The sequence below is a fragment of the Vulpes vulpes genome, chromosome 2 (assembly GCF_048418805.1).
Source record: "Vulpes vulpes isolate BD-2025 chromosome 2, VulVul3, whole genome shotgun sequence".
In the NCBI taxonomy this organism is placed as follows: domain Eukaryota; kingdom Metazoa; phylum Chordata; class Mammalia; order Carnivora; family Canidae; genus Vulpes; species Vulpes vulpes.
In genome coordinates, this window is record NC_132781.1 from 42,499,146 (window position 1) to 42,524,320 (window position 25,175).

At 51.6% G+C, this 25,175-nt stretch overlaps 1 protein-coding gene across 1 annotated transcript; it reads left to right on the top strand.

Moving 5' to 3' along the window:
* The first annotated feature begins 893 nt into the window (after window positions 1-893).
* SLC13A2 (solute carrier family 13 member 2) lies at window positions 894-24,945 on the top strand. The gene is made up of 12 exons (XM_026016226.2): window positions 894-1,095; window positions 15,931-16,059; window positions 16,874-17,010; window positions 17,122-17,321; window positions 18,432-18,612; window positions 18,730-18,852; window positions 20,542-20,760; window positions 20,995-21,083; window positions 21,367-21,488; window positions 22,808-22,969; window positions 23,591-23,728; window positions 24,242-24,945. The coding sequence occupies exons 1-12, from the start codon at window positions 994-996 to the stop codon at window positions 24,413-24,415; spliced, it is 1,776 nt and encodes a 591-aa protein (XP_025872011.1). The 5' UTR covers window positions 894-993; the 3' UTR covers window positions 24,416-24,945.
* Window positions 24,946-25,175: the final 230 nt, after the last annotated feature.

The following is a 25,175-nucleotide window of genomic DNA, read 5'->3' on the forward strand; positions in this document are numbered from 1 at the left end:
TGTACAGAGTAAATGAAATAGCACACTAACCAACTTGTTACAAATGTTCAGTGTTACCAACAGCATGTTGATTTCTGCATCCTTAGCACTGAACACAGTGCTGAGTCTATACTTGGTGCCAAATGCTTGTTTGCTGACTGGGATGAGTGAAGGGATGGATGGACGATGTATGAATACAGAAATCTTTGCTGGTTTTGTATGGCACCTTGGGGTAGGGGTGGGTGGGGAACCAGAAAGAACATTAAGAAACGAACCTTTATGATCAACATACCAGAGGTTGTCTAATTTATGCCTCCTAATGGGAAGATATTTCAGCAGAACAAGGAAGTAGTTATTCAGAGAGGTTTAGTCAATGGATCAACGTCAAACAGTGAATAAGAGATAGTCAGGACCAGTAACTTTGACAACTTCCTTGATACTTGGAAGGAAGAGGAGGACTTGCTTCAAACTGGCTGCCTTCAATCTTAGACTGGAAACTCCTGGAGGGCCGAGGGTCTCTGGAGGCAGGGCTGCCTCTCTGGAACCAGTATGAACTGCTCCATGGATAACTGGCTTCGGAGGAATAACAGGAAAGAAGGGAGACTGAGCTGAGGAGGGGGCCGGGGTCTTGCCCCGCAGAGGCCGGCGGTGGGGCTTCCCAGACACCCTGCCTTCCCAGCTCCTCCAGAGGCAGCCCTTCGCAGCCTCCATGCACAGAAGGAGTTAACTTTGGGCTTAACTTCTTGAAAGCACCTGAAACTTTTATTCCTTGATCTTTCCTGCTCCCTTTCTTTGCAAAGTCTTCCTGATCTTCACGCAGCTCCTTCCAGGTCCCTCCTCCTCACTCTCACCTCCTGAACTCCAAAACAGTCTGATTGCCAGGGTGGGTCAATGGTTAACACTCCACCAGCTTTATATAAGCTTGCCCTGGCTGGCCGCCTACCTGCTGCATCGTTCCTCCAGCTCCCTAGATCCCAGAGGCAGTGGCTTGAGCAACCCCCGTAGGTCCACACCATGGCCACCTGCTGGCAGGGCCTGTGGGCCTATCGCTCCTACCTGATTGTGCTACTCCTGCCCATTCTACTGCTGCCCCTGCCCATCCTCATCCCCACCAAGGTAAGCACTTGGGATTTGGCTCCAAAGGAGCGGGGGAAGGACAAGGAAGGGCAGTCTGGATGAGGGCTGGGCATCCTTAGGACCAGCACAGTTTTCTCATCCCTCCATATCCTGGAAAGGAGGCTTTGATCTCCTGGTCCTCCTGAGACTGGGGGTTAAGAGGTCACAGGGGACTTTTGCTTGGCACCCAGGAGCAGCAGCCCAGTGTGAATTGCTTAGATGCATTAGAAATTATGGCCTTGGGAGATAGGAAGCCAGTTCCATAGAGGGGGTGCAGGTGGAGGCAGCTGGGGTCATCAGCCTACTGTGTGCTCACCCAGCCCTATGGGCTAGTAGGGCATGAGCAGGGCTGACTGCCAGAGAGGAGTGGAAAGGGAGTAGGAGGAAGCTGGCTTCGTTCAAGCAGTTTGTGCTTTTAAGAGTGTAAACAGAATGAGGAAGAGCTCATTTGTGATCCCAAGGGCTAAGTCAGCTGAGGGAGAGGGGTGGGAATTGGACATCGGGACCCAGCCAGTGGGTACAACAGACACCATACCGTGGTTGGAGGGAGAGGTGCCACAGCCTCCTGTCTCCCTCCACCAAGCAGCAGGAGCCATAGCTCTGGCACCCATTTATTGGAGCCCCCACCCTATGCCCTGTACTGTGCACCCAGTAACCCCTCCTCTCATCTTCCCCCTTCCTCTGAAAGACCCATCCTCTCACCCTAAGAGGCAAGACTGACTGTCCCATTTTACAGATGGGAAAAGTGAGGTGAAGTCACTTACCCAAATCCCAAGGCAGATCCTGGTTTCATGGAGCTTGGTTATTATACACTTTTGTAAGCAAAAGAACATAAAATTATGGGGCCTTGGGAAGGGTCAGTTCAGGAGGAGGGTCTTGAAGCTCAGGCTTCGACATACAAATCCCTCTGGCAGGTCATACAGAGAGTGGCAAGGCCGGGGGTGTGGTCTAGCTCCAAAGCTCTATCTTCTTTCTACCCTGCCGTGGCCTCCTGAAGGCTGAGACTGAATGCTGGCCTGGCCCCATCCCTACAGCCCCAGGACTGCCCATTGAGCCATTTCTTCTGTCACAGATAGGGAAATTGAGGCAGGCTTTTTGTCCATACCATCCCAAAGGGGTGAGAGATTGGGGATGTAGTGGCATAACTCCTGAGCCTCTGACACTTGGTAAGTGACAAGGCCTGGCTGATCTTTAAGAGGCCCCTCATCTCTGGCCAAAGCCAGTGACATCTCTGTGTTGGGGACCCACCAGATGGGTTTTCAGACAGGTCGGGCCAAATGTGCCAACAGCAGGAGGAATGGACAGACAGGGACAATCATTCCCACTTTCCTCCTCAAGAAAGCACAGCCCAGAAAGATTCAGGAACTTGCCCAAGGTCACACAGGAAAGCCTGAGTCAGAAGGAGAAGCAGGCCTCCCAGCGAATGATAGGTGTCAGGAGCCCCTGTTTGCTCTGTGTCGCACCCAGCCCTGCTGCCTGCTTTGGCCTCACAGATGCTGCCGGCCCTGTCCTGCCTCCAGTATGGAGTCCAGCCCTTCCACTGAGGCCCTGGAAACCGGCTCCTCTCAAGGACTTTGCTCCCATAATCATCCCCTCTCCAGCCTCATTCATTTTTTCCTCTCCTCCTAATCTCTCCCATCAGCACACAAAACGTGCTGCAATCTCTCTCACGGAATAAACAAACCCACATTCCCTTCACAGAGGCCTGCTTTCTCTGTCTTTTTCAGGATAGAAGGCCTTAAAATCTGTCTGCACGATCTTTCCTTAAGACAGCTCCAGGGGTGCCTGGTGGCTCAGTGGTTAAGCATCTGCTTTGGGCTCAGGTCATGATCCTGGGTTCCTGGGATCGAGTCCCGCATCAGGTTTCCTGCGGCAAGCTCACTTCTCCCTCTCCCTATGTCTCTGCTTCTCTCTGTGTGTCTCTAATAAATGAATAAAACCTTAAAAAAAAAAAAAAAAGATAGCTCCAGTCTCCAAGATGCTTTACCTTCCAGCCCCAACTTCACCTCCTGGCTACTCTCTCCCCTGGCCACTTTTCCTGGCCCCCTCTCTGTCCCCACTCTCTTCCTAGATGACCTTCTGCTGTCTCCATGCTGACCACTCCCCAATCTTAACCCCAGCCCTAACCTCTAAACCCTAGTATTACCAAACTAGTACTGGACACTTGCTCCTGAATCTTCTCTTTATAAATAACACATGCTTCTACACTTACACATCCAAAACAGAATGCTGCTTGCTCATCTTTTCCGGCTGGCTCTTCCTGCCATGTGGCTCCGCTTTCTACTTCTGAGACATTCCTTTAAAAAAAAATTTTTTTTTTAATTTTTAAGTAATCTCTACACTCAACATGGGGCTGGAACTCACAACCCCGAGATCAAGAATTGCAGGTTCTATGCACTGAGCCAGCCAGGCGCCTCTAGAGACATTCCTGATTCCTCTTTTTCCTTCATTTCCATGTGCACCAGTGGATCCAGCTGACTCAACATCTATAAAATACTCTCAATGGAACTGCTTGCCACTGCCTCCTAAGTGGGTCTAGGCTACCATCATTTCTCTCTTCCTGTCCCTCCCCAGACCATTCTTCACCCAATCAATACCTCGTGGAAGCCCTTACACAGGCTTCTCATCAAACTTGAAATTAAACCCAAACCTCTTAGGGTAGCCAGGAGTCACCAGGGCTCTACCCCGGGAGATGCCACAGTCTCTAAAGCCTCATATCCTACTTCTCTCTCATCCACTCTTCTCCAGCCTCACCAGCTTTTTCTCTGTACTCCTCAAATTGCTCATCTCTCTGCCCAGAATGTTCTTTCCCAGATGACTGCTTCTCATTTCTTAGGCTTCAGCCTAAATCCACCTCCTCATAAAAAGCATCCTCTGACCTCTGCCAGTCATGCTCTATTACAAAACACTGTTGCTGTATTGAAAGGTCTTTCACTATCTGAAATGATGTATTTGTTTAGTTTCTATTTATTCTCTGACCCCCTACACTAGAATGTAGGCTTCATGAAGGTGGAGACTTTGTCTTTTTCCCACAGAATCTCTGGTACCTGGCACATAGTAGGTGCTCAACAAACATCTGTTGAATGAATGCATGCACGTGGACAAAGAGGACCCTGTGTTGAGTCCCGGCTGTCTGTAGTGAACCCCCACATTTACCTCCATGCCCCCAGCTCCTGAAATGGGAAGGGAGAGCCCCAGATAGGGCTCAGACTGAGCATTGGATATTTTTTATGTGCTAGTTCTTGTGCCAAGCACTTCAAAGCACTAACCCATTTATTTCTCACAATAACCTCTGAGTTACTGTGAGAGCACTACTATTATCTCATTTTACAGACATATAAATTGAGGCCCAGAGTAGTAAAGTAATTTGTCTAAAGCCCAGCTAGAGAAAGACGAAGTCCAAATTGGAACCTGGCCTTGGGGTCTCTGCTCAAGGCTGTGCAGGTGCATTCCAGGGTTGTGACCCCATTGTGAGTCACCTCTTGAGCCATCTACCCTCACATCCATCCAGCCATCAGCTGGTCCTCCCACCGTGGTGAGGTCAGAGATGTCTCTTGAGCTCCTGCTCTGTGCTAGGGGGTCACTGAAAAGGAGCACATGGTTCTGTGTTTGTGTTTACACAGAGGTAGAGCCAGAAGGCTGAGGAGCTCAGAGGAGGGAGGAAATTCTTCCAACTGAGTCAGGGGAGACTCCAAAGCAGATAGCGTTTGAGTTGGGCCTTGAAGGCTGAGTGAGATGTCAGAGACATCCGTAGTGAGTGAGTAGTCAGAGACATCCGTAGATGACAGGCTGGGTGAAGGCAAAGGAGCAACAGTGTAAGAGCTGGAATTATAGGGTGCATTCCAGGAATAGCAACAGAATCCTTGAAATGCTCTGGTGGTCCCAGGGGATGAGGGACAGTAGGGCCTGAGGGCTCTTCACTGCTTCCCCAATTCTGCAACCAGACAGCAAAGAAGCACTATCAGTGTGCTCCAAACCTTACACTCATTCATTCATTCACCCACGTGCTCACCCATCAGGGAACACGTACTATGTCACAGGGGCTGTTCAGGTGCAGGGGGGCAGGGCTGGAAAGAAGCATATGCTGGGAAAACCGTATGGGAACCTGTGACTATGGCTTAGGGACAGGCTGCTCTAGATGGGGTAGTCAGGGAAGGCTTCCCAGAGTAATGATATTTACCCTAGGACCTGAATGGCAAGTAAGAGGCAGCCAAGCACAGTTCTGGGCTTAAGAGTTGTCTAGGCAGCACACGCAGTGCAAAGGCCCAAAGCCAGGAGTGAATTTGGCAAGGTGCAGGCTTAAATGAGGCCAGCGTGGCATGGGGAACTGAGTGAAGAAAAGATGGGATAAATTCAGTTAGAGAGGCAGGGGGAGGTCAGCCCATGCTGTCGGCCCTGCAAAGCCAGGGGAAGGAGTGAAGATTTTTAGGATCAAAAATGCAAGTGTTCCCTCACCCCACCATCCCCATCCCAACCCCAGGACCTGATGGGACCATCTGTAAAAACAGTCTCTTTGCAGCACAATGTTTGCCAGGACAGAGCTTAGGTAAAATCCAGATTGTATTTACAGAATTTCTTAAACTGAATCAGCTGCACTCCTAGAATATAAGAACCATACATTGTATACCTTCTTTAAAATCTGTGTAATGAAAATACCCTGACCCAAAGCTATTCCTGAACCCCAGAGACGGAACAGGACTCAGATGATTGACTGTGTTCAGCATGAAGACTGAACATGGAATCTGGACTTCAGTTCTGGGGTCCACCTCCATCTTTTGAGACTTCCTGGCTCTTGGTCAAGAAGGCAGAGTCCAGGGAACAACACAGTGATTTTAAAGTCAGAGAGAGGGACACCTGGGTGGCTCAGTGGTTAAGTGTCTGGCTTCAGTTCAGGGCGTGATACTGGAGTCCCGGGATCGAGTCCCACATCGGGCTCCCTGCATGGAGCCTGCTTCTCCCTCTGCCTATGTCTCTGCCTCTCTCTCTCTCTCTCTGTGTCTCTTATGAATAAATAAATAAAATATTTAAAATAAATAAATAAATCTTTAAAAAATAAAAAATAAAGTCAGAGAGATGTAGATCCAAATCCACTCTGCAGTGTGTACAGCTGTGTGACCTCACCAACCCTCTCCTCTCTAAGGGGCTGCATGAAGATAAAATAAGAGAACCTGTGCATAGAGCCCTGCCTCTCGTCTGAATTCCTAGCCCCTGGAAAACACAACTAGCCCCGGGCACTGCCTGGACACCTGACTTCTTTTCCAGAGATGGCTTCCGTTCATATGAACTATTGCCCTGACGAGGAGGCCTCAGTATCCCCATTTGTGAATCAGGAAGGTGAGGTGCAGCCAGTCACCCTGGCGAGAGCAGCGAGGTATAGTCCCTAAGTGTCGCCACCACCTGGAGACAGGTTTTCTGGCCTCTAGGGGGCCTGGGAGTAGGATGTGAAGGACCCAGCCTCCAGGGCCAGGGGGATCCATGGAGGAGAGAGAAGTTTCCCCAGTTTGGACTTTGTTCTCAAATTATCAAATTATGTCCATGCCTGTCAGCACCTGCTAGGGGAAGGTCAGGAATGGGAAAGCAATCCCAAGCACCTGGCTGGCTCAGTCAGTAGAAGATGAGATTCTTGATCTCAGGGTTGTGAATTCAAGCAACATGTTGGCTGTGGAGCCTACATAAGAAAAAAAAAAATGAAAAAGGAACCTATGCAGGGGTGCCTGGGTAGCTCAGTTGGTGAAGCAACTGCCTTTGGCTCAGGTCATGATCCTGGCGTCCTGGGATGGACCTTTGGCTCAGGCTCCCTACTTAGCGGGGAGCCTGCTTCTCACTCTCCCTCTTCCAGTCCCCCTGCTTGTGCTCATTCTCTCTCTCTCTCTCACTCTCTCTTTCTCTCTCTCTCTCTTTCGAATAAATAGGGAATGAGAAAGCAGTAGAATCTTCAACAGTCCAGTTTCCTGGATAGAACCCAGCAGCAAAGCCTGGTCTGTTGTAGGGATTGAACCCAAAGAGTGTGAAAATGCTTTGCTCATAGTCACTGCTGCCTGTTATGCCCTTCAGGAGACACAGGCAGACCTGGCCCCGGCCCAAACTGTGAGTTCAGGACTCTTCCCCAGACATCTGTCTTCTCTGACAATCAGAAACCCATTGTTTCCCTTTGGCCTCTGAGTACAGAAGATGATACAACAAATTCATTCACGTTATGGTGCAGAAATAAACAAAGGATCTCCTGAAAGAGATCAGGCAAAGGATAGGAAGGGAGTCAGCCACCACCACTTGCTTTTAGCAGAGCCTCAAAGGTGGGCGGAGGTCGGAATGCTCTGGAGCCGGAAAGGGGAGGCTTCAGGTGTGCCCTGGCTGGAGGCTGTTGCCAGGGGGGCTGGAGGGGCTCCGAGAAGACGAGAAGACGGCCATCCCGAGTGGTTGGTGAGGGATACATATTTGGCTTTCATTGGTCTAGAGTTAGAAGTGGGGGTAGAGAGAGGGGGCAAAAATGAGGAAAGCTGGCAGTCGTTGAGCAAATCCAGACTGGGCCAATTGCTGTAGAGATTGTGGTTTCGCTACCCAGACTGGTTCCTTCAGAGACTATAGAAAATATTTTTATACATGGGCTGGCCATTGCTCCCTTTGCATATTCAGTCTTTTGAAAAGATTAGGTACTTAGGAGCCTATTATTCCTGGAAAGAATGTCACACACCCCAGCCTACTTTGCACTTCCTTCCCCAAGTCCCTTCAGCCCGCCTCCTCTCTTTGTGGTCCCTGCCATCTAGACACCCAGGGCAGGCACCTGGCGGTGTTCTCCCACTCCTCCTATCCAAGCCATCAGCCGTCACCCAAACCCTGTCTTCTCCTAACATCTCTGGAGCCTGTCCTTCCTTCTCTACTACCATGACCTGCTCTGAGCCCCTGACATCTGCCCATTGGGCACGCAGCATGACCTCCTAGGGTCTTCTGGGGCCTCCCGACCTCCCATCTCGTGTCTTCCAATTCACTGGCTACAGTGTAGCAGGTGTAAGCTCCCTATTTTCATGTTTAGATGAAGTATTTATTTAATTACATGGCACACTCACATTGTATGAAATTTGACAGTATGAAAGAGTGAAATGGAGGGGTCCTCCTCCCACCCTCCACCCTCATGCCCGTCCAGAGGGCAGTCTCAGGGGCCAGCATGGTGGATATCCTCCAGAGCAGGGACTCTTCATCCTTGGGAATTTGTGGGGAAAATTCAGGAGATCTGTGAACTTGGATGGAAAAAACCCTATATTTTATCATCAACAACCTCTAGGAAAATTTAGTACTTCCTAACTAAGAAAATTTAGTACTTCCTTCTTTTATGAATGTAGATAACAAGCCACAATAGCATTAACCATATCTTTGGCTTTGCCACCAATAAAAATCACACATATTATCACATTCATTAGTGCTGTTGCAGGTACCTTGAAATACTGTTTATGTTCATCATGACTGCAATTACAGTAACCATTAGCCAGTGAAGTTCTTACTAGCTAAGAAGGAGTAACATATATTATTATCTCACCTATTTTTCATATTTTAACAACTGCATATCAATATAATTAGTTTCCTTTATAATTCTATGTATTTTTCTATGTATTTAAAGACATTATTCTAAGGAGTTGGAAGGCCTTATCAGGCTGCCAAGGGACCCTGGTACAGAAAAAGGGTAAGAATCCCTGAATCAGAGATTTTTCTCATGTACATACAAACACTCGTGCACATACTTTTAAAAATCACATAGGTGGGACATCTGGGTGGCTCAGTGGTTGAGAATCTGCCTTTGGCTCAGGGCGTGATCCCAGAGTCCCAGGATCGAGTCCCATATCAGACTCCTTGCATGGAGCCCACTTCTCCTGTCTTTGCCTCTCTCTCTGCCTCTCTCTGTCTCTCATGAATAAATAAAATCTTATAAATAAATAAATAAAATCACATAGGATAAGGGGCACCTGGGTGGTTCAGTCAGTTAAGCTCTGACTCTTGGTTTCAGCTCAGGTCATGATCTCAGTGTTGTGAGATGGAGGCCTAGGTTGGCTCCACGCTCAGTAGGGAGTCTGCTCCTCCCTCTCCCTCTGCTTGTGCTCTCTCACTCACTCTCTTTCTCTCTCAAATAAATAAATAAAGTCTTTTTAAAAATCCCATAGAGTAGCATTAATGTAACCTTACTGTTATCACTCTCTCTAAAAGTCCTTTAGGGGCCTCACTTTTCACTACTGTCTTCCAGATAAAGTTCTAGATCTCCACCAGGGAAGACAAGGCCTTTTCCAAGCATTACACCCCTCCAAGAATGCATCAAAAAGATCCCTTATGCTTCTTTCTGTTCCCTCTCTATTCACTCCCTTACCTCAACACCTTTTGCCCACCCACCCATCAAACTCCTATTCATTCCTCAGCACCTATTGAGGGTCCCCTCTGGAAGTTGTCCTCAGCCTAGGCAGATGGAGGCTCAGCGAAGGGCTTCTTCTCCTGAGGGGTCCCACTCTGGCCTCACCTTTGCCATGGTTCTTGGCAGGCTGCCACCCAGTGTCTCACCTCATTCCCAGAGCCGGTAGTGCTCACCGCCAGCAGCATCTCTACTTACCAGGGCATAGGGGCAGTGGGAAGGACTCACTGTGTGCCAAGCCATCCCCCACCCCTGGGTTAACCTTCAATCACCAGGAGGAATAAGTCATGATACCTCTGAGACTACAGACGTATTTGAGCCATGGGCTGCTCTGTGCCTGTCATGCGTAAAGGCCATGATGCCCGCAGGTCCTACACCTTGCCTACACCCTGGGTCCAGAGTCTGCCCAAGAATCTCTGGCACTTTCGTTTCCACGTATGCCTTGTGAATCCACCCTGGTTCCCCAGGAGCCCAGGAGCACGTTCGTCTCCTAACACCAACCCTGCCATCTGCTCACTGCCATCTACTGTCCTTTATGACATATTCACATCCTTTATCCTTATAACAACCCAGGGAGGCAGGTGTTTCTTTCATTCCCACTTGTAGATAAGAAAACTACAAAAAGGAGATAAATGTGTGTACAGCTGGAAATGATCACTATTGCTGACAAGAAATAGTCTGAGAGAGATGAAGTAACTTTCTCAAGGACACAGCCATAAAGCCAGGCCTGGGCACGTAGATTTTCTGACCTCTGACCTTTGTTTCCTATTACAAAAGAAGCAAGCTGCCAACTTCAGGCTTTGGAAACCCTCTGAGCATCTATCTCTTCTGTCCACTGCTGGCTTTGCAGGGTAGCCTGCCCACCATGACCCTAAGGGCCAGCCCACATGGGGGCACTCAGAGTCCCAAAGGGCCAGAGCTGGGCCTGACACATGGCTATATCCCTAGTACCTAGTGCTCTCTCATTCATGCATTCAGAGTGTCACCTCCATAAAGATACCTGATGGGATGAGCCAAAACAGACTCGAGCCTAGCTCCCTAGAGAGTACAGTATGATTAAAAAGTTGATGTTCACCAAGAAATTCATAAAACACAGTGTTTAATGATAGCGTATGACAAGTGCTATGCAGAAGAGGTACAGGGGTTTTGAAATGGGGAATATAACCAAGCCTGGAACCCATGAAGGATTCACTGAAAAGGGAATCCTTGAGTTGAGTAGACATCAACTGGGTGAAGTGGGAAGAGAGGAAATTATGAGCAAAGGCCCTGTGGCTGGGAGGAGGCTGGTGTATTTGAGGAACTGGAAGAGGGCTAGTGTGGCTGGAGCAAAGAGCAAGGAGAGGCTCGAATCAGCCTCAAACTTCTGAGAGCAATGGGATACTCTGAAGGGATTTGATCTGCTTTGAGGTGAGTACGTCCGTCCGTGTTGGAGGATTGAGGTGGATTAAATAGATTTGTGACTCAAGATCACTTTGCCTGCAGCAAGAAGAGATTTCAGGGACACGAGAGGAAGAGAGTTGAATGAGGAGATGTTATAGAGGTCTTGGTGACAGATGCTGGGGCTTGGACGAGGCCGGTGACTGAGAACTGGAGAGAAGTCAATGGGGGCATTTGAGGCACAGAACGAACAGAACTGCAGACCTGGAGTGGAAAGACTATTTGTCGAATGAGTGCCTGATGAACAGTTCAGAGGCCCAGGGCTTGCTCCCAAGGGGCTCCCCCCATAGCAGGGACTTCCTGGGGGTTGAATTCAATGGGGGTCCAAACAAGATGCTTCCTGGGACAGGGCTGGGTGTGTCACAAGTGGGGAGAGGAGGATTTCTCATCCAGGCCAGCACCAGCCAAAGAGCCAGGGCTGAGGCATGGAGGTGAAGAGGCTCTGTCCTCAGAAGCCCATAAATGGATACTGAGGAGAAGAGCCAAATCTGTCAGAGATGGGGAACACTCCCTTGCCAGCCTGGGCAAGGGGGAGGCAGTGACAGAGGGAGAAAGAAGCACTGGCTGCCAGGAAAAAACTCATCCTTGCTGTTATCTGAGCTCCAGGAGGGCCACCGCAGACAGAAGTGCAGGCAATGCATATGAGGTTGGTGTGTGCAGTTGTGCAGTGCCAGCAGCCCAGAGGATCGGCCAGTGGCCAGAGCATAAGCCCACATGGTCCCATACCATATAAGCTGCCAGTTGAGCCTGGCCAGCCCAGGTCCCTTCCCTGCCACCCCCCCCAACCAGCCCCCCGCAGTGGCAGTAGGGAGAGACACTGCCCCCTGGAGATATGAGGAGGAAATGAGAGAGAACATAGGCCAGGCACCCACCAAACTATGCATGCCTGACCTCTGTCTATTCCTCGCTCTGACTCACGCTGCCTTGCTCAGGCCTTGTAGAGACCCCTGCTCCCACTCAGAGAGAAATTTCACTTGGAGATGGACCTAGAAGCTTAGAAGGTTCCCAAGGTGATTCGGGGAAGCCACAATAGTTGGTGCTAGATCATTTTTTTTCTTTCCCTTCACCTTAGGGCAGGGATATAACTGGAGCCCAAAGGTGCAAGAGCACTTGGCCATGAGGGCCCCAAACAGACCGGGCTGGGCCACTCGCTGCTGACAAAACCCAAAGGCAGAAAGAGGTGGTGGTGAAACAAGAAAAGGATTTATTTCAGTGAGGCCAGCACTGGGAAGACAGGGGACAAGTATCTCAAGGACTGTTTCCAAAGTGCTGAGAATATGTCCAGGTTTATATAAGAAAGAGTGGGCCACAGGAAAGGTCTTGCAGGTAGGCAGGAAAGGTAAGGTTAATAACCATCTTGGGGTCAATCACGAAGGTTCTTGTGGCTGTCAGGGCAGTCCCTATTGCTTGGGGGGGTAGTTACGGTTCCCATCACGAGATGCTTTTTGGGCATCTTTTGCCTGAGATGATAGATAAGCTGGAAAGTGGCACAGTTGGTTGGTCATCTGACTGTTTCAGCTCAGGTCATGGAATCAAGCCCTGCACTGAGCCACCCATCAAGCTCCATGCTCAGCGCAGAGTCTGCTTGGGATTCTCTCTCCCTCTGCCTCTGTCCCTGCCCTCCACCCATGTGCTCGTTCTCTCTCTCTCAATAAATAAATAAATAAATCTTTTTTTTTTTAAAGGAAGAACTTAATCAATTTGACTTAATCAAATTAGAATGTACAGACTGAGGTCAAAATGGAGGTAGCTGAAAATCTCATTCAGGGATTTTTTTTTCTTTAAGATTTATTTATTTATTCTAGAGAGCGAGAGAGAGCACAAGAGGGAGGGGCAGGGTGAAAGGGACACTACGTGGAGCCCAACCTGGGGCTTAATCTCAGGACCATGAGATCACGACCTGAGCCAAAACCAAGAGTCGGATGCCTAACCAACTGTGCCACCCAGGTGCCCCTCGTTTGGGGACTCTAATCCATTTCGGAGCTATGAAGCTTCTGCCTGTCTGGTGAAGACTACGGGCCCTTATCAAAATAGTGCTTTAAAATGCACAAAATAGGGCAGCCCGGGTGGCTCAGCAGTTTAGCACTGCCTTCAGCCCAGTGCATGATCCTGGAGACCCGGGATCGAGTCCCACGTCGGGCTCCCTACATGGAGCCTGCTTCTCCCTCTGCCTGTGTCTCTGCCTCTCTCTCTCTCTGTGTCTCTCATAAATAAACAAATAAAATCTTTAAAAAATAAATAAATAAAATGCACAAAATAAAATGTATGGGATTACAAAAGAAACCAGTTACTTTGAAATACAGTAATAAAAATTTGAAAAAGAAAAAAGAAAATAAATAAATAAATAAATAAAAATTTGAAAAAGCAAATTACCATTGGGAATTATAGGTGATTATGAATGAATTAAATAAGATCTAGTGTTGGTATAACTACCATAATTTCAAAACTAGGGATGGATAGAAACAATACTTCGAGATACATTTTGAGATAATGGTAACAACTGATCTGTGCACGTATCTGATGGCTGACAGTCACCATCAAGGGCCTTGGGACTAGGGATGCATGGGTGGCTCAGCAGTGGAGCGTCTGCCTTCAGCTCAGGTTGTGATCCCGGGATCCCGGGATCAAGTCCCACATCGGGCTCCTTGCAGGGCGCCTCCTTCTCTTTCTGTCTATGTGTCTGCCTGTTTCTCTCTGTGTATCTCATGAATAAATAAAAATCTTTAAAAGGGGGGGAGGGCTTGGGACCAAATCACCTGTAGTACCATTAGCAGCAGCATGGCTTTGTTGCCTATGTTTAGACCCTTAGATGTTAGCACAAAGATGAAACAGTTTTCCCTCAAATTCCTTGGAATTCCACGCCCCAGTTAAGAACCCTATGACCCAGGAAGAACAGGTCAGCATGTTATGCTAGAACGGGACAGGACTGCCCAGAAGGGGAGGCTGGAGACACAGGGCCAGGGCCATCAGGGCCACAGGAGGCTCCTGGATGGGACTTTGAAACTGGTTTGGGGTTTGATCCAAAGACAGACAAACAACGAGGAGGAGAGGGACTCAGGAAAGTTGTAGAGGGGTAGGGGAGCCATTGATGGCACACACACCAGAGCTCACAGGGGAATTTCAACTATTACCAGCTCTCTCTGGAACACAGGAATGGCGTCTCAGAAGGGAAGGAACTCACCCAGAGCTTGGTGGCAGGAAGTGGCAGGCCGCAGGGAAGACAGTCATGTGTGAATTCTGAGCCTTGGCCCATCCCAATGCACCCCACAAGTCACAGTGTACCTGAGGCTGGAGGACACCCCACAACTGTGAGGGATGGAGCTCAGGGGAGAGAGAGAAAGCTGAAGCTCAAAAACCAAATGGCCTGGCTTCTTCACTTGCTAACATGTGCCGCTGAGACATTCACTTCATTTGTTTGTGCCTTCGTTTCTGCATCTGCGGAATGGGAACAGTGGTCATTGCCTTGGGACAATCACCTGAAGCATGAAGGGCCCAAAGCCTGGCACGGATTAGCCCTCGGGACACTTCTGCTGTCCTTAGCAGTGCTTTCTCCTTGAATCAGCAGTGACCATGCACCCTGGCCCCCTCCTTGTCTCTGACCCAAGAATTCCAGGGGAGTTGTGGGGGGAGGGGGAATGCCAGGGTCCAGAGCCGCTGGCCTGCCCTTAGTCCCTGGGGAGGATGAATAACTGGGCCGGCAGTACTTGCAGGTGAGGAAGCTGTGGAGAACAGCAGCTTCAGCAGAACCAGCCTCCCGCTGAGGGGAAGGAGGGGTGGGTCTCTGGGCGAAGGTCAAGGTGGCCCCACCCCCAGGGCCCAAGAGTTCTTGTCCAGGGTGAGCAGGGGTGGTGGAAGTTTCACGATGAGGTGAGCCTGGCATCAGGCTGACCTGGCTCTACAGCGGGGCTGCACAGGCTGCATGCTGTTCCACTTCAGGGGTGCCCTTCCCCAGAAGACCTGGGAAACGCCCTCGGAGCTCTGCAGTCTAGAGGCTTTGCCTGTGTTCCATCCTGGCTCTGACACACCCCAGTTCTGTGACCTTGAGCAAGCCACTTACCCTCTCCAAGCTCATCTAGAACCTGGAACACACCCACCTTGAGGGTCATGTAACAATAAACCTGAAAACACCCAGCTCCTAAAAGCTAATGATTCTCCTACCCTCTCCCTCCGGTGGCCCCGTGACACAGGAGGCTGACTATCTGACTTCCATTTCTGCTCCAGGTCCCCTCCTAGACTCGAGGACCCTGCAAAGGAAAGGAGAGCTTCTGGCACCCAGACTTGAAAGACTAGGACTCAGGGTTTACTCCCCAATTCCCTGCCCAACTTGGGGCTGGGGAGGAACCTTTCACATATTCTGTAAATGTGTATGGAAGCTCCTGGAACTGTGTGATGCAGTGGTCATGCCAGGCTTGCTGGGAAGGAGATCTCCCACTATTCCAAAACTTCCCAGTGGTTCATTCATTCAGGTATTTGCCTTGAAGCCTGCAAGGTCCTGAGCTCCAAGCACCCAGATACTGTGCTTCTGTCCTCATGAAGCTCACCTTCTAAGAGGGGAAACAAACGATAATAACATTGCCATACAGATTCTTGCAGGCTCTGACAAAGCCAGGGAAGGCCAGGGTGCCAAGCAGGAGTCCATACTGGCCACACCCCAGTCTCATCTAGATGAGCCCCCATCTCATCTAGGGGATCCTCACTTTGGCCCCCTGCAGTCCCCTCTGGCTGAGTGGGGCCTGATACCCGACTCTAGACTCTCTGGTCCCTCCAGTGTGGCTGGATTATAATGTCTGGCCTCCCAAGCTCAAAGACAAGGCGATGAGTACCTTGCTTTGTTTTTTATTTCCGTTTTGCGGTGAGACCTTGGACTTAAGAATCAATGACTGTGGGTTTCATAGGCTCTCCCTACACTGTTACAAATGGCCTGTTTTCTCTGGGGGCAGGAGGTGACATGACTCTGGGTCACCAGGCCTACCCTTCCAACAGCTCTGCTACTCCCCTCCCACCCACAGGAAGCCTACTGTGCCTACTCCATCATCCTCATGGCACTCTTCTGGTGCACCGAGGCTCTGCCCCTGCCTGTCACTGCCCTCTTCCCCATCATCCTGTACCCCATGATGGGCATAATGGATGCTTCTGAGGTAAGCCTCCCCTTTCACAAAAGGAATGGCTTCTCCTATGGAGGGAGTCTGCCCTAAAACACTGGTGGTGGAGGAAGCCTCATCACAGGGCAGAGCACACAGAAGAGGAGTCCTTGCCTCTGCTTAACAGGTCAGGGAGCACTAAGTGAGGAGTCAGCTAGAAGAGGACCGGGGAGGGGGTGGGTGAGGGTGCATTCTAGAAATGCTGAGTGCATGGTTGGTGTTGAGAGGTCATTCAAAGTGGAACAGGTGTAGGCCAGGGAGGTAGAAAGGCCTGGTGACCCAAGAAAAGGGGCTTTGAAAGTCAGCTAAGGAACTTGTATTCCCCTGGGTCAATGGCTTTGAGACATGAGCGTGCATGTTTCAGGATCACCTGCAGGGCTGGCTGAAACACAGACGGCTGAGCCCTACCCCCACAGTTTCTGATGCCATAGATCTGGGGCAGGGCCTGAGCATTTCGTTACTAGCAAGTTCCAGGTCGGAGATGATGCCAGCTTATGGACCACACTTTGTGAACCACTGCTGTAGTTTCTAGAACCTGCGCTAAATTCTCTCCCAGTCAATGGCTTGCAACATGACTGGAATCAGGCTAGATTATCTCCCACTCATTCCAGAAGGGAGAAAGAAGGAGTTTGGCAGGCAGAGAGGGACCTGGTTAATTTTAAATGGAACATAATCCAAAGACCATTTCCACTTGATTCTGAGAGCCCAGGAGACCAACCTGTGTTTGTGGGAATGTCACTGACTGTAGCCTTATAAGCCCAGGGACATGGGGGAGACCCCTTTCTGCCTCTTAGCTGTCCCTGCCTGCCAGGTCTGCATCGAATACTTTAAGGACAGCAACATCCTGTTCGTCGGGGGGCTGCTGATGGCCATTGCCGTGGAGCACTGGAATCTGCACAAACGCATTGCTCTCCGTGTGCTCCTCATCATTGGGGTGCGGCCTGCCCTGTGAGTTCCCACAAACCGGACCAGAGAACCTGGAACGGGTGGTGTGCTGGGGATCTGGTCCCTGAAGGGATGCCAGAACACCAGCCAGTGTGTCCATCTGTCTGTCCCTAGACTGCTTTTGGGCTTCATGTTGGTCACAGCCTTCCTGTCCATGTGGATTAGCAACACAGCCACCACAGCCATGATGGTGCCCATCGCACATGCCGTTCTGGAGCAGCTCCACAATACAAGCAAGGATGTGGAGGAGGGCAGCGACAACCCCACCTTTGAACTCCAAGAAGGGAGTCCCCAGAAGGACGTGACCAAACTTGGTGAGAAAGATGAAGCCTGCCCTTGCCCTGCCCCAACCCCCAACTCCTGGGGAGGATCTGAGGTGATGTCCATGACCAGGGGTGGTCATCTTGGAGCCTTCGGGGAAAGAAAGGGGAGGCACGTGGTGACCAACTTGTCCTGGTTTGTCCAAGGCTGTCTCTAGTTTTAAAATGAAAAGTCCAGGGATCCCTGGGTGGCGCAGCGGTTTGGCGCCTGCCTTTGGCCCAGGGCGCGATCCTGGAGACCCGGGATCGAATCCCACATCGGGCTCCCGGTGCATGGAGCCTGCTTCTCCCTCTGCCTGTGTCTCTGCCTCTCTCTCTCTCTCTGTGACTATCATAAATAAATAAAAAAATTTAAAAAAAAATTAAAAAAAAAAAACAAAGCATTTTTAAAAAAATAAATAAATAAATAAAAAATAAAATGAAAAGTCCAGGCAACCCCAGTGGGGTAGCGGTTTAGCGCTGCCTGCAGCCGGGGGTGTGATCCTGGAGACCCGGGATCGAGTCCCACGGCAGGCTTCCTGCATGGAGCTTGCTTCTCCCTCTGCCTGTGTCTCTGCATCTCTCGCTCTCTCTGAATGAATAAATAAATAAATCTTTAAAAATAAATAAATAAAATAAAATAATAAAATAAAATAAAATAAAAAGTCCCAGGCACCTGGGTGGCTTAGTGGCCGAGCATCTGCCTTTGGCTCAGGCTGTGATCCCGGGGTCCTGGGATCAAGTCCTGCATCAGGCTCCCCACAGCAAGCCTGCTTCTCTCTCTGCCTCTCTCTGTGTGTCTGACATGAATAAATAAAATCTTTAAAAAAAAAAAAAAAAGAAAGAAAAGAAAAAATAAAATAAAATAAAATGAAAAGTCCCGTGTTCTGAGAATCCCTTGAGTGCAGGGCAAAACAAGATGCTGGGTCACCTGGGGAGGCAGAAAGCTGGAGTCTGGGTGTGCTGTAAGGGATGCAGCCACTGCACACACTCTGCTGCCCTCACCCCTAGCCCAGATGGAGGCTGCTCACTGCCAAAGCACCCTCAGAGGCTGCGGAACTCCAGCCATGCTCCCTGGAAGTGGTCCTGTGCCCACCCTCCACCTGAGCTCTCCTTTTTTCCCAGATAAAGGGCAGGCCCACCCTGCCCTGCCTGCTTCTTCAGAGTCAACGGTGTGGCAGAAGAGGGAGCAGCTCCGCTTTAGTCAGGGCATGAGCCTGTGCGTGTGCTACTCGGCCAGCATCGGGGGCATCGCCACACTCACTGGCACTACACCTAACCTGGTGCTGCAAGGCCAGGTCAACGCGTGAGTGCCTGGGGGCAGAGGCTGGGGGAGGGGGTCTGCACTCTCACTGGGAGGTGGACTGGGCTGGATGGCCACCAGGCAACTGCATGCAACAGCCCAGCCCTCATCTCCCTTCAGGCTCTTCCCCAAAAATGGCAACGTGGTGAACTTTGCCTCCTGGTTTGGCTTTGCCTTCCCCACCATGGCCATCTTGCTGCTGCTCTCCTGGCTGTGGCTGCAGATCCTCTTCCTGGGGTTCAAGTAAGTGGTAGAGGATGTGAGAGAAGCCCAGGGGCCTGCCCTTACCCTCTGGGAGGTTCCAGTTGAGTAAGCAGGGAGCCACTGTGGGAGAGGATATCATCACCGTCCTATTGAGGCCTCTCCCTCGTTAGGTCTCTTGTGCCCGTGGCCCCCCATTTGAGGGATTTACTGGGTGGAGAGTATTAGCACAGGGCAAACTGAGGTTCCAAGAGTGGGATACAACCAGATTTGTCAATGCTCACATTGCAAACTGGGCCTCCTCATGCCAGGCCAGATCCATTCCATCATGCTCCACGGTCCTCTGGTAAATGCTTAAGGAGCACACAGTGAGCATGGTCAGTTACAGAAGCATTTGTTGTGCTCTTACTGTGCATCTGGACCTGTACCAGGCACTGAGGATCCTAGAGAACGTGAGGCATGGGCTCTGTCCTTGGAGTGCACCTTCTAATGGGCGACGGTCAGGTGGAGGCCGTGTCAGAGGAAAGCCTGGGTGCCGTGGAGATCCCAGAAGGCCCCCGGAGGACATGATGGCTGAGCTGAATCTTGTAGAACTAGAACCCAGCCAGGTAGAGAACAGGGTAAAGGCATTCCAGGGAGCAGGAACAGCTTATCCAAAGGTGCAGAGGCACGAAAGAGCATGTGTATAGGGAAACTAGTTCTGTTGGTTGAAACGTGAAGAGCTTGTGTGCCACATAAAGGGCTTGGACCTTGTCCTCGAGGTCAAGAGTAGTAAATAGGTTTTCTTCTTGCTTCCAACCCTGGATTACTGATAGTGACTAGAGGTCTGAGTTGAAAGATCTTGTGAGCCCTTGCTAGAGGCTAAGTTGGGATTGAGTCTGGAATTGACTGGTGATGTCTGCTACCAGGACAGGCTGAGATCAGTGATAAGAGTGGAATTGTGGTAGGAGTTATCTGCCCCTTCCTGCCCACGTGGGGGCAGGGGTGGAGATGGAAAGGGGGACACTGAAAGTTTTTAAGTATTGTTGTTGTACTTTGGAAAACTCTTTGGGTGAGTGCAAGGCAGCTGGATCAAGGCTGGTGGCTGGTACAAGGCTAGGTGGTAATCAAAGGGACCTGCCTGTGCAAGGCACCATGGGAGATTCAAAGATGTGTGAGATATGGTCTTTGTCATTGAGGAACTCAAAGTCCATTAGGGGAGTTGAGATTTCCCCCAGTGAAAAGTTAAAAGTCAACCTAAGTTAAGCAAGGGGTATGCGGAAGTGGGTGACAGTCTCCTGTGCCTCTAAGAATGATGTGGGTGGGGCTTGGGCAGGCAGGGGATGCCCAGAAGCAGGTAGGAGAGGGAGGGGAGGATTTCCTGAAAGGTTCCTGGAGGAGGGGGCTGGTGAGTTGGGACCAGAAGGAGTCGTGGGGTCCAGGCCTCTAGGTCCTCCTCGCTCTGGGCAAGGGAGGGCTTAACACAAGAGAATCTCTTGGGGGAGAGGGGGTCAATCCAGAGAAGGCTGCCCCTGGAGCCCCAGCCTTGCCTCTGCTGAATAAGGATATGACCCCTTGAAAGTCTTCTGCTCTTCTTCCAGAACCTTGGTGGGGTGGGGTGGGAAGGGGTGCAGGGCCAGGGCCTTCGTGTGGCAGCCTTGAGTGGCCTTGGGATATCACTGGTGCTGAGAGGCCCTTGCTCCCCTGCCTGGTGTGGGGCCCTCAGAAGCTGCCCCACCCCTCTGCCAATAGCTTCCGGAAGAACTTCGGCTTTGGGGGACAGGCGAAGGAGAGAGAGCGGGCAGCCTTCCATGTCATCCAAAAAGAACACAAGCAACTGGGCCCCATGACCTTCGCAGAAGAGGCTGTCTCTGTCCTCTTTATCATCTTGGTGGTGCTATGGTTCACCCGGGAGCCAGGCTTTTTCCTTGGCTGGGGCAACCTGGCTTTTCCCGACAAGGATGGAAACAGGTGAGCATTCTTGGGGAAAGGGGGAATACTTCTGGGGCTCGCCTGGCTAACGGAGGAGGGACGTGAGCAGGGCACTGGTACTGCACAGGAGGTAACACAGTGGGGAGGACTTGCTGGGAGGGCTTGGCACCTCTGGGGTGTGGGGGGTGGGGAGGTTCCTCTCCACTGCTCTTCCACCCTATGACCCCGAGCAGCCCTAAGTCACTAAGCCTGCCCTCCTTGCCCTGCCCGCAGCATGGCATCCGATGGGACAGTGGCCATCTTCATTGGAATAATTCTGTTCTTGGTGCCCTCCAAGATCCCAGGGCTGACTCAGGATCCAAGTAAGAACCTGGACTGGGACAGGGAAGGGCCTCTGGGCAGCTCCTGCCTTCCAGCATGGAATGTGCCTTCAACCACACTTGACAGGAATAGTAAAAGCCCAGAGAGGTTGAGAGGACTTGCCAAGGGTTCAGGGACCCAGGGACCAAGTAAGGATGCTACAGAACTGGGGGCCCCTCTCTCACATGTGTTAAGCTCTGATAGAGACCCGTAGAGAGACCCACGTGGAGGGGAGGAAAAACCTGGTAGCTCTTGGTGACCCACCCTCCTCTGCTTGGGAAACAGACAAACCAGGGAGGCTGAAGGCCCCTCCTGCCCTCCTCAACTGGAAGACCGTGAATGAGAAGATGCCCTGGAATATTGTGCTCCTGCTGGGTGGTGGCTTTGCCCTGGCCAAGGGCAGCGAGGTGAGAAACCCCTGCCCCCTCCCCAGCCTGTTGGAGGGACACCCTGTGGCAAGGAAAGAGGCCCCCTGCTTCTATCCCACACAGGGGATCCCCACTTAGGAGCCTCCTGATGGGGGCGCCTGAGTGGCTCAGTGATTGAGCATCTGCCTTTGGCTCAGGTCATGATCCTGGGATCCTGCTTCTCCCTCTGCCTGTGTCTCCGCCTCTCTCTCTCTCTCTCTCTCTCTGTCTCTCATGAATAAATAAGTAAAATCTTTAAAAACAATTTTTTTAAAAGGCGCCTCCTGGTGGGCAGAGCCTTTGCAGCAGCTGGAGAGACAGGTTAGTGCCCCATCTAAGGGAGGGAGGACACAAGCCATAAGGACCTCTGCGTGTTAGGGTTCTCAAAGCCAAAGGGAAGGCAGGCTTCTCTGGTGGGCAAGGACTGTTTGCAGTGACCACTCCACCTCACCCCACTCCACCAGCCTCACCCTCAGCCAGATGGAGACTGCAATAGCTTTAGTACCAGGGAGTAGCTAGTATGGGGTGGATGAGTTGGCCCGCTGAGGCCACCAGGAGGCGCCATGGTCACACCCAGCCAGGCTATGGGGACCAGGTCATCATTCCCCAGAGATTCCATCCAAGAGGGAAATCCCTGAATCTGCCTGTGAGCCTCATCCACTATCCAGATAGGAAGCAGCTTCCCTGGGTCAGGGATCAGTGCCAGGGACTCCTGGATCTGAAGCTAGTTCATCATCAAGTATTCACTGACTGTGCCAAGCACTGTGCCTGGTGCTGGGTGGGCAGATTTATATGAGATAAAGTCCCGGTGCCCTGGGACTTACAGTCCGGCATTACACATGCGGATGGAGAAAGACCTTGGAGCCCTCATGACCCTGTGGACTGTCCCCCTTCTCCTGTCGGCCTCTTCCCCAGCCTCTACAAAGCACCCTTCCCCCTTCTCTCTCCTGGCCAATCTGCTGGGTTGGAGGGGCAGGGAGAGGGCAAAGGATGGCCAAGGAGCTCCCAAGAGTGGTCGGGAGAACAGGAGTAAATGGAGTTAAAGTCTTTACTCCCACCAAGCCCCAGGCTTCTGAAGAAGGCCCTTTGGCCCCATCTCCTAGCCTCTCATCTGACTTCTCATCACACCCAAATGTGCTTCAAAATCACTAGAGGGGCCTCTTGGTTCTGGCTGGATCTCATCTTCTTTCCCAAGCAGACCTGGTGCTGAAGACTCTAGAGAGGTATAGGCTGGAGCAGGACCCTCCCAGTGCCCCAGCAGGGAGCCCTGGAGCCCTAGGAACCCCAACCTCTCACACACTATCTTCCTCTACCTACAGAAATCAGGACTGTCTGGGTGGCTGGGGGACAAGCTGACCCCACTACAGAATGTGCCATCTCCCGCCATTGCCTTCATCCTCTGCCTCCTGATTGCTACTTTCACTGAGTGTACCAGCAATGTGGCCACCACCACACTTTTCCTGCCCATTCTGGCCTCCATGGTGAGCTGGTCCTGCAGACACACTTCCTGGCAGCCCACTGCCCACTCCATGCAGGGGCCCCCCCTGCAGCCCGTCTGCACCCCCTCTCACTTCTGGGAGAAGACCCCTGAGCTTCCACCCTTCCCCAGACTCTTCAGCCGCCTTAGGCCCCAAGGCCCTCTCACCCCTGACTCAATCCATCCCTGGTGATGTCACCCCTTGAGTATCCTGAGGGCCTCATCGGTGGCCTCACCCACCTCCCTGGCCCAGCCCCCATTCTGGTCAGTCCTGAGGTGACAGGTTGAAATTATTCCCTGGAGCGTCCCCAGCCCCTTCCTCCCCGGCGCGGGTTCCCGCAGCCTTTGATGACACCCTGGAGCCCCTTTGAGATCCGTTTTATGGGCCCCTCCCCTCACCACGCCCTGCTGGTCAGGGCTGCACCCTCATCCCCTCCAGAGAGGTCAAGGGGCCCTTCCCGGGTCACCCAGTGCCTTCTGGCAGAAGTGCTGGGTTCGTGGCCAGAGTGTATATTGTTGGAGGGGAAGTTGTCCTCCAGAGACGGGGAGCGGGAGAATTGGGGGCCATGTCTTCCTCTCTGGGCTGGGGACTGAGATCGGTTCTGCCCGCTGTCTCCCCATTCAGGCTCAGGCCATCTGTCTCCACCCTCTGTATGTCATGCTTCCCTGCACGCTGGCCGCCTCCTTGGCCTTCATGCTGCCTGTGGCCACCCCACCCAATGCCATCGTTTTCTCTTTTGGGGGCCTCAAAGTGTCTGATATGGTGAGTAGCAGTGGGGCCTGAATGCTTCAGTGCCCCTCCTTGCTCCATCCTTCCTTCCTGGTGGCCCACAGAGTAGCTTCAAGCCACTGAGGTTCTCAGAGTTAAGAATGAACCCTGTTGGGGGTGAGGGGTACAGCGGAAGAGGTGATCACACTGTGATCCCCAGTGGGAGCGTTTTCAGACCCTGCCAATACCAGGCCATGTGAGAGAGAAGGGAGTGGGTAAGGAATTTAGGGAAGGCTCCAAGGCACTAGGCACCCACCACCAGAGAGGTGGACTCAGGGGAAACAAAGCCCGAGGCCCTGAGAGCTCACAAGGGGCTTCCTTTTCCCTTAGTGCTGGGATGAAAGCCAGGGGCGGGGGCACTGCCCAGTGCTGCAGGTCAGACCGTGGGAAGACTTCTCAGGGAGAGTTTTGCTAGTAAGAGAGCTCCTGAGTGCTGGTGAACCCCTAAAGGGTAGGTTCTGGCCCAGCTCTGCCACTGGTCACTCAAACTAGCTCTCCTTACACCAGGCCCGGGCAGGATTCCTGCTCAACATCATTGGGGTGCTAGTCATCACGCTGGCCATCAACAGCTGGAGCTTCCCCATCTTCAACCTGCACACTTTCCCCTCCTGGGCTTACTCCAACACCACAGCCAACTGCATGGCCATCCAGACGAACATCACCACAACACCTAGCCCCTAGACCAGCGCATGATCTGGCCAAGACCAGGAAGACTCACCTGTTCGTATCCCTTTGAGCCAGGAGGGGACACCCAGGCTTCAAGCCAAACATTGAGAGAAAGGAACCTATATATAGAACCTTGTATGTGTGTCTGTAAGGAGTGTGCTCAATCCTACATTTCTGAGATGTGTGTGTGTGTGTGTGTGTGTGTGTGTGTGTGTGTGTGTGTGGCGTGTCATGTGAGGATGCCTGAGAGGGCGTTTCTTGTGTGTGCACATGCTCCTCGGTGTGTGTGCTTGGCAGTGGACATATGTGAGTTCACAGACCATACAACATGCCCCCTCTAGCACTCCGGGTCCTTGTCTCCCCAGCTTGGTGGCTGACCAGGCCCCTTTGCACTGTATTTATTGAAACTCGGGGTTGGGTAGCCTGGGGAGCAGGGCCTATGAGGAGTTGCTTGTGGGACCAGCCCAGCTACTGAAGTCTCCCCAGCTTCTCAGGTTTGAGGGGAGGGATAGAATATTAGCCACATTAAACGATTTTTAAGTAGAGTCTCGGCTGGTTTTTCATGGCACTTTCCAGGGCAGGTCCACAATATGGTTCAGACCCCAGGTCGGGGAATATGATGGGAGGGGACTTGGCCTCTGTCCTGTATGGTGACCCCCTTGGCACCTCTCCCACCCAAGGGAGAAGGTAATGGCCAGGAACCCCTGCCAAGGCCGATTGGAGTGGGCGCAGCCACCCAGGAAAGCAGCACTGACATCACCGGCCCCAGCTAATT